The 19,501-nt window shown below is 42.2% G+C and overlaps 1 protein-coding gene across 1 annotated transcript in view; it reads left to right on the forward strand.

Annotated features, from left to right (window-relative positions):
- The window catches only part of OTOGL (otogelin-like), a 158,229-nt gene that overhangs the window by 106,264 nt on the left and 32,464 nt on the right, over positions 1-19,501 (forward strand). The window contains exons 41-47 of the mRNA XM_015407445.1: positions 1,587-1,776; positions 8,121-8,335; positions 9,291-9,432; positions 11,912-12,097; positions 12,569-12,781; positions 13,862-13,966; positions 18,252-18,359. Coding sequence (XP_015262931.1) covers positions 1,587-1,776; positions 8,121-8,335; positions 9,291-9,432; positions 11,912-12,097; positions 12,569-12,781; positions 13,862-13,966; positions 18,252-18,359 — 1,159 coding nt within the window. The remainder of the gene's footprint in view (positions 1-1,586; positions 1,777-8,120; positions 8,336-9,290; positions 9,433-11,911; positions 12,098-12,568; positions 12,782-13,861; positions 13,967-18,251; positions 18,360-19,501) is intronic.

The following is a 19,501-nucleotide window of genomic DNA, read 5'->3' on the forward strand; positions in this document are numbered from 1 at the left end:
AGCAGCGGGGCTGCCAGATCCAGAGTGGGACGTAGCTAACAAGTCCCCGAGAGTCTTTTCTGTGTGCCTAGCTGACTGTCTCTGCTTCTCCAGGTCAGCCACCTTGGCCTCAAGGGAGCACACACGTTCCCTGAGAACCAGGAGCTCCTTGCACCGAGGACACACCCAAGACTTCTGCCCAGTGGGCAGATAGTCATACATGTGACACTCCGTGCAAAACACTGGATAGCCCCCAACCCCCTGCTGGCATTCTGGCTTCATAATTCTTAAGCTCTTGCAAAAGAAAATATCAATCTGTTTAATGGCATCTATCAGATCTCTTGTGTGTCCTTGGAGGAGGAGGAAACAAAGCTGGAGGTATCAAAGCCCCCCATCACCACTAAAAGGCATCCCTCGACCTACCTACGTGGCCATGTAAGGTTTCCAGTACTTTGGCAAGGAGATTTCCACCTCCATCTCCCTGCCGTGTCTCTGTTTGGACAAGTTGTCCCATGAGAGCTCTAAACTATTCTTCTTGAGTGACGTTCTCCTTCACCTGAACTCCTTTAAATGTGTAAAATGAAACAAAGGTCCACGCACTAGTAACTAAAAGTGAAAGAGGGTAAGTGAAAAATGGATGAAATAGAACAGGGGTCCACGACGTGGTGACCATGGGCACCATGGTGCCCGCAGACCCCTTTCCTGGTGCTTTTTGTTTCTGTTGTTCAGTCGCACAGTCAAGTCCGACTCTTCGCGGCCCCGTGGACCACATCATGCCAGGCCCTCCTGTCTTCTGTTGTCCTCTGGGATGTGCTTAATGTTTTCTGAGAGTGGGCAGGGCCAGGTGAGGCGTTTGCCTAGCAGGGCTTCTAATTGGCTGTGCAGAGCTTCTGCCTGAAATGTTGAAAAGGGACTATTAGAGACATATATAACCTCTCTCCCTGACATTTTGTGTTTGACTCTGTCTCCTGTTGTGGTCATTTTGTGATTGCTCATCACCTTGTGTCAGAATTCCAAAGGTGCCTGCAGGTTCAAAAAGTTGGAGACCCCTGAATTAGATTTTCCCCACTAGAATACAGGAAGAAGGGGGGGGCACTGCTCTATTTAATGAATAGCCACTGGGCAGACTCCAGCCATACAATGCAGGGAAACACTCTGTAGATTTATCACTGTTTCCCCTAGTGTAATCTACCCTGAAGGTTGCGGGGAGGCTCTCAGCCAGTATCTTAACAATCTGCTGTGGCTAATGTGAACTGCAGCTCCCTTGCTGTGAATCTTGTCTTTCTCTCCTTCATCTTCCTGCTCCAGACCTGAAATAGCATCACCACACAGCACAGACTGCACAAAAAAAAACCCTGAATGATGTTTGAAAGATGTGTAATAAAAGTTATTGAAAACTCTAAGGACCACCTCCAGTAATGTTCATGTCAGTCCATATCTGAACATTGCATGGTGAAGTGAAAATGCTGCTTTATAGAAGTGATAATGTGCTGACAATCCATTATATTGGAAAATAATGCTTAAGGAAAGTATTGCCACTTGCAGTGGTAGGAAGCATGGGTTTGGGCTGTACTTTTCATTCCTGTTCTATTTTTGGATTCTTTTAGGTAGTTGTGGATTCAATGATTCAGTCTTTGCCCTTCTCTAAACACGGCTTATGCATTCAAGATACAGGTGCTATGTATGTCATTAACACACCAGCAGGGATCAACATTAAGTGGGCTCATGTTACAGGCATTATAGATATCCAGTATGGCTTTCACTCTAACACCACCACCAAGACTGAAGGACTTTGCGGTGAGAAAGTGATTTCTAATCTTAATTCTTCTTTTAATTAAATGTATCCTTTTTATTTATGAAGCAATGGTGTGCTTTGCTCTCTAGTGCCATGTCAATGCCCCCCTCAACTTATCTGTGAAATGACAGTTTCCTTTTTTAGCCTATCCCAGACATAGGCATCAGCACTAATGATCGTGCCTTATTTAGCAATATCATGCAATTGTGTAGTTAATATAAAGAACACTGCACTCTTGTGAATGGAGTAGTAAATAGCCCTCAGTGCAACTACCTGCCAGGAGAGGAATGATGCATGAATGAAGTTTACATTAATTGTTGTTGCTGAAAGAATTGCCTCTAACAGGTGATGGGAATGTATGCTAGAGTAGAGCATGACATATATTGGCTTGGATCTAGACTAGCATTTCTGTGGGCACAAGGACTTCCTCGTGCTGAATGGCTCCCCTCTCCCAAGGCAGCTTGAAGTCCCTCCCCCATCCTGTTCTGAGGCTTATTTCTCCCCCAGGAACAGGATTTCAGGGGGCAGTTTGGGCTGCTGCAAGAAGGGGAAAGGTGTTAACATTGCAGTTCACAGGTAGAGGTCCTTGCACCTGCACAAATTCTAGTTTGGATCCAAGCCATTGAGATTAGGTCCCTGGCCTTTCTTTCACAAAACTCAACTTCTTCCTTATTTCCATGGGTAGAACAGAGTTCTAAGTTGCCCAAAGAGCAGCTTGCGCTACAAAACAGATGTGCCAGTCACTGATCTGTCTTTTTTCATTATTTCAAAAAGAAGCACATTGGGATAATGTTCTACAAATGCTTAGAAATTCTGAATATAGTATTGGTCAGACCGAATTTATGAAACACCAAGACAGTTTTGACAATACTACTGAGTGTGTCTTTGTTAACATTTCAACATTCTGTCCAGTACGCCTTGGATTTCAAAGTATGCGTGTGGGGAGGGCGGGATAGAAATGGAATGAAATAAAATAAAATAAATAAAAGTGTTTAGGAGGATGGAGAAGTGATGATGACTTTATATTAGTGAGAAAAGCTAAAATAAATTAAAATTCCCATTAAAATAACATTATATAAACATTATATAAACAGGATGATACCAGTGAAAGAATGGTTTCCCCATGTTTAAGCTGATACTAATTTAAGAACATAAGAACATAAGAGACGCCAATGTTGGATCAGGCCAAAGGCCCATCCAGTCCAACACTCTGTGTCACACAGTGGCCAGAAATACTAGTGCCATCAGGAGGTCCAGCAGTGGGGCCAGGACATTAGAAGCCCTCCCACTGTTGATCCCCCCCCCCAAGCACCAAGAAGACAGAGCATCACTTGCCCCAGAGCCCCTATCTATACCTTGTGGCTAATATCCACTGATGGACCTCTGCGCCATATGCTTATCTAATTCCCTTTTGAAGCCGTCCATGCTTGTAGCCTCCACCACTTCCTGTGGCAGTGAATTCCAGGTGTTAATCACTCTTTGGGTGAAGAAGTACTTCCTTTTATCCGTTCTGACCCGACCGCTCTGCAGTTTCATGGAGTGCCCACGAGTTCTTGTATTGTGAGAAAGGGAGAAAAGTACCTCTTTCTCTACCTGCTCTTTCCCATGCATAATCTTATAAACCTCGATCATGTCACCCCTCAGTCGTCTTTTCTCCAAGCTAAAGAGCCCTAAGCGCTTTAACCTTTCCTCATAGGGAAAGTGTTCCAACCCTTTTATCATTCGAGTTGCCCTTTTCTGCACTTTTTCCAAAGCTATAATATCCTTTTTAAGGTGTGGTGACCAGAACTGCACACAGTATTCCAAATGAGGTCTTACCATTGATTTGTATAGGGGCATTATGATATTGGGTGATCTGTTTTCAATACCCTTCCTAATAATCCCCAGCATAGCATTGGCCTTCTTTATTGCAGTCACACACTGTCTCGACATTTTCAGTGAGTTATCCACTACAACTCCAAGATCTCTCTCTTGATCAGTCTCTGCCAGTTCAGACCCCATCAATTTGTATTTATATTTAGGATTTTTGGCTCCAATGTGCATCACCTTGCACTTGGCCACATTGAACCCCATTTGCCATGTTGACGCCCACTCGCCCATCCTTGACAGATCCCTTTGGAGTGCTTCACAATCCTCACTGGTTTTCACCACCCTGAACAACTTTGTATCATCCGCAAATTTAGCCACTTCACTGCTTACTCCCATCTCCAAATCATTAATGAACAAGTTAAAAAGCAGTGGACCAAGTACTGATCCCTGCGGTACCCCACTGCTTACCACCCTCCACTGAGAAAATTGCCCATTTATACTCACTCTCTGTTTTCTATGAATTAGCCAGTTTTTGATCCATAAAAGGACTTGTCCTTCTATCCCATGATTTTTGAGCTTACTTAGGAGCCTTTGATGAGGAACTTTATCAAAAGCTTTCTGGAAGTCAAGGTAAACAATATCTATTGGATCCCCCTTGTCCACATGTTTGTTCACCCCCTCAAAGAACACTAACAGGTTAGTGAGACAAGATCTTCCCTTACAGAAACCGTGCTGAGTCTGCCTCAATAGGTTTTGTTCATCTATGTGCCTACTAATTCTAATTTCGTACTAATTTAAAATGTACGTGTGTTTGTAGGGGAAGGTATTAGCAGGCTATATATATTCCCTTTTTACTAATTTGTTGGGAACAAAATAATGAAATTGCCTAGTTCCACTAGAATTCAGGAACTAGAATTGCCCTTGCCAGTGGTTTTTGATACAATACAAAAGCAGTCTTGTACTTTAAGAATTACATTGGATGTTTGAAGTTCATCCTTATTTGCAGAATATACCTGAGCATAGAAGAAAAAAAAATATAAAGTGAGTTCAAAAGTCCAGAAAATGCATTGTGGCATCTCTATGCAATGCTCGAATGTATACAGAGAAGATAACATCATAACCATTCTCACAACAGCAGTATTTGGTATAAGGATTTCCCTAGTTTTACTAAACTGAACAGCTACCTGGGTGAGAAATGCATTATCTTCATTCAGGACTTGTTGACTACAGTTGGACTACAGTTCAAACCAGCAGCTGCACATTGAAGATAATTTGTTGAAGAATTGTAGTTTTTAAGGTCAGCTGCATAGCATCCTGAAAGACTGAAAGACCATTATAGCTTCTTTGGGGGTATGCAGATTCAGATAGGTATCATTTTTTTTTATCCAGCAGAAAATAGCAAGAAAATATCAAAAGCACTGAAGGTGAAAAATCCACTGCATTCTACATATTGTATAGACTATGGTGAGAGAGTATGCCACCTGCTGTCCAATAAACTGCTAAAATATATGCTTAGCTAACAGTGGAAGATCAAGCATTAACTTTTTAGAACTTGAGTCTTTTATACACGCTAACTTTTGCACCATTTATACCCGGCAGGTCTTTTCTGAAACAAGATTTCACTTCTCTAAAGGCAAAACAAGGCGCTAAGCTATCAAGCCTCCTGCACACTACTGCAATAAGAGTATTCTACACTCACACAGTAATATTATCAGTCTATCTAGCCACTAGAGGAGTGCATTCAGCATAAACTGAGCTGAAAAGATACTTGAAAAATACCTTATCAGTATTTTGGGGGTATTTTTCCAGTTGGTTAGCCAGTGGGCTACTTAGAACATAAGACATAAGAACATAAGAGAAGCCAATATTGGATCAGGCCAATGGCCAATCCAGTCCAACACTCTTCCACCCAGTAAATACCGAGTGCCATCAGGAGGTCCAGCAGTGGGGCCAGGACACTAGAAGCCCTCCCACTGTTTCCACCCCCCAAGCACCAAGAATACAGAGCATCACTTGCCCCAGACTGAGAGTTCCTTTCTATACCTTGTGGCTAATAGCCATTGGTGGACCTCTGCTCCATATGTTTATCCAATTACCTATTGAAGCCGTCCATGCTTGTAGCCACCACCACCTCCTATGGCAGTGAATTCCATGTGTTAATCACTCTTTGGGTGAACAAGTACTTCCTTTTATCTGTTCTAACCCGACTGCTCAGCAATTTCATTGAGTGCCCACGAGTTCTTGTATTGTACTTATCCAGCTATCCGAAAATGGCGGACTCGAAAAATATTCAGGATTTTTTGGGACCACTGGATAGCCTCAGGTAAAGGACATTTAAAGGGCTCTCAGTCTCTTCAAATGCCTTTGGAGTGAACTCTCAGCTTGGAGAAGGTATTTAAAGGGACTGTGAGCCCTTTAAATGCCTCCCTGATAGCTTCAATACTTTACTGGATTTTTACTCAGATTGTTTCACCCACCTTGCCCAGAATGAGGTCATCAGCCACATCATTGCTTGTGAAACAATCTCAGCCATGCAGAGTACCATAACATCATAATAAGAGACTGACAAAACAAGAGTATCATTGTAAAAAGCTGGATTACATATAAAAAGCCCAAATACCACACATGATCACTGAGGAGTAACAAAAGTTTCAGAAACTGGACTACTGGGTTAGACCCCTGACCTTGGGCATCTGTGTAGGAGGCCCCTGTGGCCTCAGTACTGGGAGAGAAAGGGATTAAACTCACCCTGTATCCTTTCTGTCCCATGTTGGGCCTCTCCACCGCCTAGCAGAGAGAGCCCTGGTACATCTACCCTGGTCTTTAGCTGGCTCTTCTTTTAAAGGACTTACTGGAGCCGCCCCCTTCAGGAAATCCCAGGAAAAATCCTTCAGGATTTAATATTTCCATGAGATTTGAGATAGTAGTGCAGTTTCATCTCTCACAGGGGAAGTCCCCTGTTTATCTTTTAGGCTTTCTGACCTTTTACTGACACTGCTGGTCTTTGGACCACTGTTGCTGTTCCAGTTCCTGCCATCTTCTCCTTGGAGACCAGTGGGGGTGGAACCATGTTGCTGGACCTGCTGTGTGGCAAGTAGTTGCTCTCCCCCATCTGCTGCCTTGGTAAGTGCAGGGGTGGGCTCCCCAACCCCGAACAAGAAGGAATTAAATAAGATAATGAAATTATCACATTAGGGGTTCATCTGACTATATATAGGCTCCATCATCAGATCCTGTGGCCCCAGTGCCCTGTTTATGTATGCAACACCACTGATTTTCCTGAGGAAACCACACTCCATTGTCAGACTCCCAGTGAATCCCATTCCAGCAACTATGGTTATATAGGTTTTATACTTCAAAATTTCTCATGAATATCTACTGCAAACCATTAGGAATAATGTCTACTTTCTTCTCACTTTCATGATTACTTCAGAAGAAGAAGAGTTGGTTTTTATACCCCACTTTTCTCTACCCTAAGGAGTTTCAAAGTGGCTTACAACCACCCTTCCTCTGTCCACAACAGGCACCTTGTGAGGTAGGTGGAGCTGAAAGAGTTCTGAGAGGACTGTGACTGGCCCAAGGTCACCCAGAAGGCTGCACATGGAGGAGTAGGGAAACAAACCTGGTTCTCCAAATTAAAGTCCACCACTCTTAACCATTACACCATGTTGGCTCTCCAACCTGTGTGACCTGTGGGAAGGAAGTCCTTCACAGTTTCCATCAAGATTTATACAACTTCTTCCTTTCCATCAGCTGGATTCTGGAGCTGTTCATACAGCATGTCCACTGTAGAACTATATGATATATAAGCACTTATTTACATTGAGTATCTACATGATCAATTGTAAATAGCAAGCCTTGCCCTACAATACACCACAGTTGTTCCAGTTCCTTGGACAGGGACTCAGACCTGAGGGGTTTACATCAGACATTCTGAAAACTAGAATGTCGACCCACGCAGTAGATTAATAAAAGTCAAGCTATTACCCCCTGCTAACTTATGAGAAGACAAAAGAAAAGGTGATAGAACACTGCTTGTTGTCAACTACTGCCACTCATCATCAGTTATTTCCAGCTCATCTTGGACAGTGATACTTCTCTTACACAGGAATTGTATGGTAGATATATCTTCAGCTGCAGGTAATCACTTAATCTAAAAAGAATTCTTACAAGCAACAAAGAGCTGCATAACAGAGATACAGTTCTTTAAGGTGCCACAAGATTAATTTTTGTGTTTGCTGCAACAGACTAACATGACTACCTATCTGGAATCTAGGATAGTCCAGTAACTTTGCACAACGGAATATGACTGCATTTACTATCCTCAGGGGATTTAGCATTCTAAAGGAATCAATGTCTCTGTGAAGCAGGTCCTTAAACTCATTCTATAACTTTCTGTTTATACAGGAGGAACTAGGTGGAGCACATGCTAACAGAAAAGAGGATGGAGCTTATCTAATACTATTTCATGAAGTAACTTAATGTTTCTACTTCTGTAGGATGATTAATGTTCCTGTGTTTTGTTTACGAATTTAAGGTGTTTGCAACGGTGATCCAGTTGATGACCTGAGAATGCAAAACAGAACAATAATTACAAATATGGAAGACATTGAGGTGTTTATTAAAAGCTGGGAAATTGAGAAATCTGTAGATGTAACAACCAGGAGACCTACAAGAAACTGTACAGAAGACAACTGTACATATTGTATGGAACTGCTAAATAGATGGGCTTTTGCACCCTGCCATAAAAAAGTAAGTACAAAGCACTGAGCAAATCCTACATCTGCAATATCAAATATAACAATTCTGAGTTTAAAAAAAAGATAAAATATTTGAATTAAATTTGTGTGTAGATGATATTGGTCATACCTGATAGTTCTATTATACAAAAGGATAAGGATTTTTTCCTCCAAAGCTCTATCTGATGGAGAATTAAAAATAAGACAAAAGTGTTTGTTTGAAACTAGGTGTGACAAAGTAAATGGTTAATGCTTTAACCCAGTCTGAGAACCCTGAGTGACAGGAGATTCAAATAGAATTGTACATTTGAGAGTGTCAGTTAGGAGGGGCAGTTAAGAACAGTTGACAGTAAAGGGAATAAACCAGAGTGAGAGGATCAAGAAGGATCCTGAGTTAGGGAAGTGGGATGTTTGGCCCTTCCGTGAGGGACATAGCTCCTATTAAAATGGGGTGATCCCTATCAAGTCTGAGGGAAATAGCTTCTAGTAAAGGGGGGTGATCACTATCAAGTGGTTAAGAAGGGATATTGGAACTTATGTGAATGTTCCTGCTTTCACCATCTTAAATACCTTTGAGACAAAGAAGCTTATGCTTGTTTATTTAAGCAGAGCCTGCCAAGAAAACTCAGTTTTAAAGACCCATCTGTATTACTAAATAACTGTTTGTAACAAACTATCATTTATATTTATACAAAGTTACCTCATTCCTATCTCCTGTTCACCTTCTAAGCATTAAACCAGATACCTACCTGAAGAAGTGAGCAGTGACTCACAAAAGCTCATAAAAGGTAAAGGTTTCCCTTGCTCAAAATAAGTATGAACACATGGAATAAAAACACTGAATTAGTGAATCTTAGCACTCCTATCTCTCTGACTTTGGCTGTATACTCAAATAAAACATGCACTATTAAAAAAGGTGTAGTGTCAAAAGAAAAATGATATGTTTTCAATCTTTTTAAAAAATCTAGGTTTCACCGCAAGACTTTTGCGAAAAAATGTGGATCAACAATACTTATTTCTGGAATTATGAATGTGATGCTCTTTCTGCATATGTGGCACTGTGCAACAAACATAATATCTGCATTAAATGGAGAACACCAGATTATTGTTGTAAGTATACTACTGTTGTCTACTGTCAGATTACATTTTACATTTAAGATTTGGTAACCCAAACATCGGTGAATATTAGGTTTTAAAAGGAGATGCCCAGCTTTAAACCCATGCTTAACCATGAACTTCACTAAGTGGCACTACAGTCCTGAAGGACAGATAGTGTTATTTAACAAGTGGCAAATTACCATGGTGAGTATGTTGTATGGAGGTTGTTGTATCAGCCTGCTTATTGAGGAGAATTTTTACCTCACCTCTACTTTCTCATAGTTCAGAATATATATGGTTATGTACTAAATTCTCTTCACCATATGGATAGATGGCACAGACCACCAACTCCCACATACAGTACCATTCTATAAATACCTGCGTTTTTTTCTTCCTGTCTAGGAACCTTATGTCCCACACATCTGTGATAAGAATTGTAAAGTACCTTGTATATTGCTATTTGTATAGAAACAATAATACTATGAAACAATATTTATATATTTTCAGTATTCGAAATGTTTCACATATATTACCTTGTAATCCTTAAAGTAGTTTTGTAAGGTAGGCCAGTGTTATCCCATATCACAGATGGGAATGGGAGTTGAGTAGCACAGGTTGCGGTCAGACTGGCAGGTTAGTACAGTTTGGGCGCACCACTAATTACTCTGTCACATTTTGTGACAGATTTTCAATCAGACTCCCACCCTGATCTGGCCTTACCATGCACTTCTTCCATGGTTGACCGTTCAGATTAGTGTTGTGCATCAACCACAGAGCATGCGGTCTGGTCTTTTAAAAACAAACAAACAAACAACTGTGATGGTTTTTTAGAACATTTCTTGGGTGCACACGTGCTCTACCATTTTAAAACAAAATACAGCAAAGCTGGAACTAAAGGTTCACACCTCCAAACAGGTTTGAGCATGCACTGAGGTGGGGGTTTCAGACATCCGGAAATGCAGGATCAATGCACAGGGATCTGTAAGCACCTGGTTGTCTCTGGTGGCTATTTACTATGTATCCAACTCATCATATGATGGGGTGAGTACAACTGGGGAATGGCTGCCAGATGTGGATGTGTGAACAAGCTCATTTAATCCATTATGGTAACGCAATTATATCAGACCAAACTGCCCGTCTGACCGCAGCCTAATAGTACTATTTTAAGCAGAGTTACTCCCTTCTAAACCCATTGACTTCAATGGACTTTGAAGGAAGTTACTATGCTTAGGATGTAGCTTTATTTTAGCTTGGAGACCAGAATGTTTCTGTTCACTCTGTTTTTTACTTAAGGGAATAATTTTTTAAAACACAATATTAGCCTGGGAACTGCTGTTTTAAGCTGTCTATGGTCTGTTTTTATGATCTGTGATTTTATTCTGGGCTGGGGCTTTAATGAACTTTAATTAATACCTTTTGGGGGGTATTTTTGCATTTGTGTGCGTGTGCATCTGTGCATCATGGCGACCTCTGGCGACTCCTACTGGGGCATGGAGGACATTCAGAGAAGTGGCTTAATACCCTGCCTCTGCCTTCCGGCCCTGGTATTCTTTGGAGGTCTCCCATCCAAACACTTGCCAGGGCCAGCCCTGCTTAGCTTCTGAGATCTGACGAGACCAGGCTTGCCTGGGCTGTCCAGGTCAGAGCCAGTTTGGTGTAGTGGTTACGTGCGCGGACTCTAATCTGGGAGAACCGGGTTTGATTCCCCACTCCTCCACTTGCACTTGGCTGGATGACCTTGGGCAAGCCATAGTTCTGTTAAGAACTGTTCTTGAAAAAGGGCAGTTCTTGTCAGAGCTCTCTCAGCCCCACCTACCTCACAGGGTGTCTGTTATGGGGAGGGGATGGGGAAGGAGTTTGTAAGCCGCTCTGAGACACCTTTAAAGGGTGGGGTATAAATCCAATCTCCTCCTCTTCTTCTTCTTCTTCTTCTTTAATACCTTTTAATGCTTTGTTTTTATTATTTCTGTTTGTGAGCTGTCTCAGGCAGGGTCCTGGAGAGGCTGCATAAAAATATCTGAATAAATAATAAATAAATACTAAGATCACATAGTGAATTCATGATAGAGTCACAACTAAACCAGGAACTTCCTGAATCACAGCTCATTCTTTGTCACTGCAGTATTTCAGCTTCCTAGGAAAGGCAGTTTGACATGATATTAATGTAAACCCTGTTCATATGTTGCGGTGAGCATATGTACATCCTACATGTATATGCGTACATCCATTTGTAAGTAACAGCCAATGCATGTTTACTTTAAAAATAAAACTGGGGACTAGTACCTGGATAAATGTAAAGTTTAAATCACACCTTCACCTGAACCTGCTTTGAATACAGCATGAGAATTACTAAATGCACGCACAAATAAAATCAAGTATACACTGTACATGTATGTACATTCACTGTAATGTATGAAAGGAATAATTTTTCTGTTTTGCCATGCATACATAAATGCATTTTTTTTCATTTCCTCTCTATGTTTATTTGTAGCCCTCAGCTGTCCTGATGGAAAGGAATACCAGCCTTGTGTGCAACCCTGTGCTGCCAAAACATGCCTAAATAAATGGTTCTATGAAGAATCACCATGCTCCTACTTAAGGGAAGACTGTGTTTGCAAAAATGGGACCATTCTTCATAGAACTGATGCTGATCTTTGCATTCCAGAAGAAAAATGTAGTAAGTAAAGCTATAGCTATATAAACAGATTTTCCCCATTAGCCCAAAGTATGCTAACTTTCTGCTGAGGTTGGGAAGTATGGTTTCTATCTCTGTCTTCTGTGTTCTCCCAGAAGTGTTGAGTTTATAGGCATATTTAATGGAATGTGGAGTTGATAGGCATTCTGTACTAGGTGCCAATTAGAAAAGCTGTTGTCTGTCTTCAGGCCATACAACCACTGTCTCTATTTGCAAAAAAGGCCGCCTTCTTGAGGTTGATAGCGATTTCCAAACAGTGGATTCAGAATTTTTGGGGACCCATGTGAAACAACTTAAGGATATTGGTTCAAGACTAATTGAGGAGATAGAATGCTGTCCAGTATGACTGTTGATACAATCCTTCTGTTGCCATTTATACAGCAATCAGATGTTGTATATTCCAAGAACGTTGGTTGTATTACAGTACACAAATAAATTGTTTTTCATTAACAGCATGCACAGATAATGAAGGGCAGCCCCGTGCTGCTGGAGAGGTCTGGAATGGCTCCAATAAAGGTTGCTGCATGTATAAATGCTTGGAGAATGGGAGTATTGTTGCCATAGAGCCTGAATGCAGTGAAGAGCCACCTCCCATCTGTGAGCGAGAGGGTGAGGCAATTATTAATGTCATTGAAGAGAGGGCCTGCTGTCCAAAGAAAGTCTGTGGTAAGTGTTAACAGCAGAGTTACTTTCCACAATAGTAATATTTATGAGATGATAGGATATTAAGATGAAAGGAACTGATCAGGATGCATTGAACAGTGAGTTAAAAATTTGTTTCTCACTCTTTATATTCATGGTAAAGCATTTTTCATGGGTGAAGTCAATACTGAAGTTTTGGCAAAAAGTCCCCACTAGTACTTTCCTAGTACTATGAGCTGCGGTGGCTCAAGTGGTTAAGACGCTGAACTGCAGGCTGTGGAAGGTCAGTAGTTCAGCAGTTCGAGACCCGAGTGTGCCGCATGATGGAGTGAGCTCCCATCTCTAGTTCCAGCTCCTGCCAACCTAGCAGTTCGAAAGTAAGAAATTTCAAGTATATAAATAGGTACCACTTCAGTGGGAAGGTAACAGCGTTCCATGGGCCTTGGTGTTTAGTCATGCCGGCCACATGACCACGGAAACGTCTTTGGACAGTGCTGGCTCTTCGGCTTTGAAACGGAGATGAGCACCGCAACCCTAGAGTCGGATTCGACTGGCTTTCGAGCAAGGGAACCTTTACCTTTTTAGTACTTTCCTATGGCTCTCAGCTGTTCTGCAAAAACAACAACAACCATGAAAAGCTTTCTCTCTGATTTTTGTTGAAATATCTTATCTAATAGTAACCCAAACAATGAGTGAGAAGGCAAGTCTATGAACAAAGCACCATTTAGTCAAATTTCTTCATAGGAGCTGATTAAGCAGCAAGAAGGCAGGACCAGGCGATGTATCCTCTTGATTCATCCCCTTACTTGGGGATAATAAGCCAGCCTAAAGAGCTGCATAATTGTCCTTCTCAAAAGCACTATGGATGCTGAAAAGATGGACTGGTACAAGATACCACACAAGATACCACACAATATTTATACAAAACACCATCAATTTAAGTTTTGTTGTATATTTAAATTTCTTTCCTTAATGGTAGGGAATTGTAAAGGGGATTGTAAAAAGAACTGCTGGTTCAGCATGTGCATTTTCTACTTTGTGAACCATAGGTGCTTGATATTATTGTCATGTTGATTAAGTCCCATTGTTAATTTCAATTTTTAGAATGCAACATGACTCTGTGTGACTCTATTATTCCAACATGCAAAATTACTGAAAAGCTGGTAGTGGGATATAGTCTTTCATCATGCTGCCCCCAGTACCGATGTGGTAAGTGTATGTAAAAATAACCAGATTAAGAAGAGATTGTTCATCTAGACATGTGTAAGCCTTCTCAGAACTGCTACCTATTCCATGTTCAGGGCCAGCAAGACAGGCACAAATTAGGAATTTTAATCCGTGGATGAGACAATGGTGTAGGGAGGAAGGGTTTAAGTTTGTTAGGCACTGAGATGCTTTATGGAACAAGCAAGTCATTTACAAAACAGATGGCCTCTACTTTTCCTGAGAAGGAACCAGGCTGATTGTGCTTAAGATCAAAAAGTTGGCAGAGCAGTTTTTAAACTAAATCTTGGGAGAAAGCCAACAGGAGACAAAATGTCTCTGGTTCAGGATGGCTCATCTCAAAGAGATGAAGGGGTAGCTGTTACTGTTCTACAGGGAAATGGACTAGGGCTAGCCGCTGAGATGGTGACAAACAATATTGACTGCCTCACCATGTCTAGAGGCCATAGGAGGAAGGTTGCAGGCCTAAAATGTATGGGGAATTATAGATGTTTCTATACAAATGCTAGAAGTGTCTAAAGTAAAATGGAGGAGCTAAAATGTTTAGTGTCAGAGGAGAACATAGACATTGTGAGCGTTTCAGAAACTTAGTGGAATGAGGAAAATCAGTGGGATGCAGTGATTCCTGGATATAAATTATATTGGAAGGATAGGGAGGGAAAGGTCAGAAGTGGAGAGGCTCTGTATGTCAGAGAAGGATATAAAGTCCAGTAAGGTCGAGAATGTAACAGAAATAGATTCGTTTACAGAAACACTATGGGTAGAAACTGTGGGCCTGAATGGTTAACAAAGTAATGAAAGTCATAAAAGTTAAGAAGGTTTCCTTTAAGTGGTGAAAGGCTAGTCCGAGTGAGGTAAATAAAAGGGAACATAGGCTTTGGCAAATAGAATGCAAGTCGGTGATCAGACAGGCAAAAAAGGGACTATGAAGAACATATTGCAAAAAACATAAAGATCAACAATAAAAAAATTCTTCAAATACCTTAGAAGCAGAAAACCAGCCAGGGAGGCAGTGGGGCCCTTGGATGACCAAGGGGTAAAAGAATTACTAAAGGATGATAGGGAAATGGCCGAGAAACTGAATGCATTTTTTGCCTCTTTCTTCACTGTGGAAGATGGGAGGTGCTTGCCCACTCCAGAACCACTGAAGAGGAAGAAGTTTCTATGACTGAGGGACAAATTAAAAACTGACAAATCATCAGGCCCAGATGGCATACATCCAAGTGTTCTGAAAGAACTCAAATGTAAAATTGTGGATCTCTTGACAAAAATATACAATCTATCAATAACATCTGCCTCCATTCCTGAGGACTGGAAGGTAGTTGGGGAAAGGGTTCTAAGGGAGATCTGGGAAATTACATGCTGGTGAATCTAATGTTGATTCCGGGTGAGCTGGTGAAATCTGTTATTAAGGAGAGAATTAGTAGGCACATTGATGAACAAAAACTATTGAGGAAGAATCAGCATGGACTCTGTAAAGGAAGATCTTGTCTCACTAACGTATTAAAGTTCTTTGAGGGGTTGAATGAACATGTGAACAAGGGTGACTCAATAGATATTTTTACCTAGACTTCCAGAAAGCTTTTGATAAAGTTCTTCAGCAAAAGCTCCTAAAAAACTCAGTAGTCATGGGATAAGAGGACAAGTCCTCTTATGGATTAAAAACTGGTTAATTAACAGGAAACTGTAAGTGAATATAAACTTGCAATTTTCACAGTGGAACTTGTTAAGCAGTGGGGTACCGCAGGGCTCAGTACTGGGTCTGCTGCTTTTTAACTTGTTTGTTAATGATTTGGAGTTGGGAGTAAGGATTGATGTGGCTAAGGCTGTGGTCACACAGTCATTTTGATTGGGTTTCACCACTGTTCCCTCTCGCATTTAAAATTGCTGATCAGATGCCCAAATCTGTCTCCCACACCGAAGTGGGCTCACTTGCGCGAGCCTCCCAGTTCCCTAGCGAGTTTTCCGACACTGGGAAAATCAAGTACTTTCCAGGTATTTGCACTTTGAATCTGCGATTTCACTGATCTGGACAGCCATCTCTTGCAATGATTGTGATTAGGTCGTCTGATTGTCCTTCGTGCAATGAGGTTCCCCCCCCCAGTGTCACGGCAGGACCCAGGGGGCGTGACACAAGCAAGCAAAAGTCCAGGAACAGTCTGAGGTCAAGCCGGGCAAACCAGGTAGCAAGGTTCAAGCAGGTTTAAATCACAGTCCAAAAGCAGGGTCAGACATACCAAAGTTTCAAGTCCATAAATCACAACAATACCAGAGGAGTCAGAGATGAACGCAGGGTCAACAAAGCCGAAGGTCAAAAGCCAAGGATCAAGCCGAGAAGAATTCCACAAGGTCTGGAGCAGAGATGCAAGGATTCAGGTCCTGAACAAACGACGTTGCCAGCACAAATGACTGCTGGCAACAGACTTGCATATATACAGTGCTAGCTAATCAACTCATTAGCTAGCCAGGAGTGAGGACAGGATCCTGTCAGTAATCAGGGCTAAGAGATCTTCTGGCACGCATGCGTGCATTCTGCCTTCGCTCTCTCAGCTGTTGTCTTCTTACATTCCTGAGCCTGGTTACAGGTGGAGGCGAGTCTGATGATGAATTACTGGGCTGCAGCAGAGACTGATCCCTTGCAGGTGTTCCCTGGGAGGCTCTATCCTCCTCACCACTTAGATAGCTTTCAGCTACAGGATCCAGTCTTTGCCTTTCTGCTGCAGTACTGTCCTCAGGAGCCTGTTCAGGGTCCTCAGGAGCCTGTTCAGGGGCATCAGCAAAGGCAGGCATGACATCAGCAGGGGCAGGCATGACACCCAGCTTCCGTCTTTGTGCGTATGAGCAATCCTGCACTGAATAAATTCAATGTTTAAACGTTCAAGCACACATATAGACTCTCCAGTGCTTGGTAGTACGTAATCGGTTCATTTTGTTCGCTGTTCGGGGGGGACCTGTAAAAAAAGGGAGTACAGTGAATCCAAGTAGGGGCGTTGATTCGGCCGTGTGCGTAGGCGCATGCGCAAAGCAAGTTTTTTTTAAAAAAACTCATGCTGTGCTGTCCAAGCAATGGCGCAGCTATCTAGACAGTGCCCAGAGCCTTGTTGTGTCATGCTTGCTGTTTGAGGAGGGATGTGTGATCATCTCAACCTGAAAAAAATATTCCCGATCAAATCTATATTGGGAACAAATCGCAATAAGCTTGCCATGTGACCACAGCCTTAGTTTGCAGATGACACTAAGTTGTTCAAGGTGGTGAGAACCAGGGAGAACTGTGAGGCACTCCAGAGGGATCTATCGAGGCTGGGTGAGTGGGCATCAATGCAGCAAATGAGATTCAGTGTGGGTGAGTGCAAAGTAGTATATTGAAGCCAAAAATCCTTACTATAAATACACCATGAAGGGGTCTGATCTGGTGGAGACGGACCAGGAAAGAGATCTTGGAGTCATGGTAGATAATTCACTGAAAATGTCAACTCAGTGTGTGACCACCATAATAAGGCAAATGCTATGCCTGGGATTATTGGGAAGGGGACTGAAAACAAATTAGCCAGTATCATAATGCCCCTGTATAAATCAATGGTGTAGCCTCATTTGGAATACTATGTACAGTTCTGGTCACTGCACCTCAAAAAAGATATTATAGCATTGGAAAAGGTGCAGAAAAGGGCAACTAAAATGATTAAGGGGATGGAACACTTTCCATATGAAAAAGGTTAAAGAGGTTAGGGCTCTTTAGCTTGGAGAAATGATGACTGAGGGATGACATGATAGAGGTTTACAGAATTATGCATGGGATAGAGAAGGTAGAGAAAGAAGTACTTTTCTCCCTTTCTCACAATACAAGAACTTGTGGGCGCTCAATGAAATTAATGAGCAGTAGGTTTAGAACAGATAAAAGAAGTACTTACCGAAGAGTAATTAACATGTGGAATTCACTGTCGCAGGTAGTGATGGTGGCTACCAGCACAGAGAGCTTTAAAAGGGGGATTAGATAAACAGATGGTGCAGAAGCCACAAGGTATGGATGGAACACTATGTCTGGGGCAGTGAATTCCATGTATTATTGATGCTTAGGGGGGAAACAGTAGGAGGGCTTCTGGAGTTCTGGCCTTGCTGGTGGACCTCCTGATGGCATCTGGATTTTGGCCACTGTGTGACACAGAGTGCTGGACTGGATGGGCCATTGGCCTGATCCAACATGGCTTCTGTTATGTTCTTAATTCCTCTAAGCATTTAAAAATACTAGAAAAATTGTCTTGTCTTTATTCAGACTGTGATCCATCAGCATGTCCCAATGCTTCCCGTCCAGAGTGCAGAGAAGACCAATTCATTGTTGAAGCAAAACAAGAGGATCCTTGCTGTTTTTCATATTTGTGTGGTAAGAAACCTTGGGTACAAAAAGTACTTGAGTTTAAAAGGTAGAGCAGTTGCTACAAGGAAAGAATCACTATTCTCAGGGGCAGCTAAGTGGGTTTGTAGAGGCGCAGGTAATACTGAGACATTAAATTAGCTGTAGGTGGAACCCACTAGTTTAGGGCACAGTTTACAGAAAATGCTTTGTCAATCCAATCCTGACTACAGGTTAAAGCATATGAAGAGTTCAGTCACATAACTGAGAACAGTGAAATGAGCCACACTTCCGAGACATGTGTGCACTGTCTTTCACACGCCTGCACACACACACTTCGTGAGACAGACACACAGTTATTCTGATACATACATACATACAAGAAAGACACTGACTGGTTCTCCCCTCATGCACAGATATAATCACCCATTACAACATCATCTTATACTTTAATAGCCAAATGTGGGCTCATCTGTGGATACTTAAATCCATGGATTGGGGCCACACTGACAAAACAGGTTTTTCTGCAAACTCCCCCCCCCCCCCATTTGCAGAAAGATCAGAAAACCTTAAAAAATAAATTGGGGAGTTTAAATTCTCCCAAAATAAGGAGCATTATCTGAGTGTACAGAGACAGTAAACCTACCTTCTGGCCTTTGACAGTGTCTGGGGAGCCACTCCTGGCTTGGTAGTAGTAGTAGATGCTGGGAGCTGCACGGGGTTTAGCAGCGGCCACAGGCAGAGTCTGGAATTCCTGGCTTGGCTGAGCCATCAATGGAGTCTGTGAGCTTCTCTGGGCCCCGCTGCAGTAGTGGCAGACCCAGGGAGTGGTACCTAGCCCGGCTGTGCAGTGGTGGACTTTAGGAGCTGTACTGGGCTCAGTGGTGACTGGAAGCCACACAATAACCACTCTGGAGACAGGGGGTGGCAGGGAGCTGTGTCTGGGCTCAGCAGCAAGTGGGAGGAGGATGGGCCCATGCAAGTCTCATGGGCCTCCACTTGTATATTCTAATAGTCAAGTGCATTCTCATCTGCAGATACTTGAATTTGCAGATTGGAGCCATGCTATCTAAAAACAGATACTTCTGCAAACGTGGAGGACTCCTCAAGTTTGCAGGAAAATCTGAAAAAGTAAAAAATAATACATTGGGGGCTTTAAATCCCCTCCAAAT

Source organism: Gekko japonicus, unplaced genomic scaffold, assembly GCF_001447785.1.
Source record: "Gekko japonicus isolate JY-2015 unplaced genomic scaffold, Gekko_japonicus_V1.1 scaffold525, whole genome shotgun sequence".
Taxonomy (NCBI): domain Eukaryota; kingdom Metazoa; phylum Chordata; class Lepidosauria; order Squamata; family Gekkonidae; genus Gekko; species Gekko japonicus.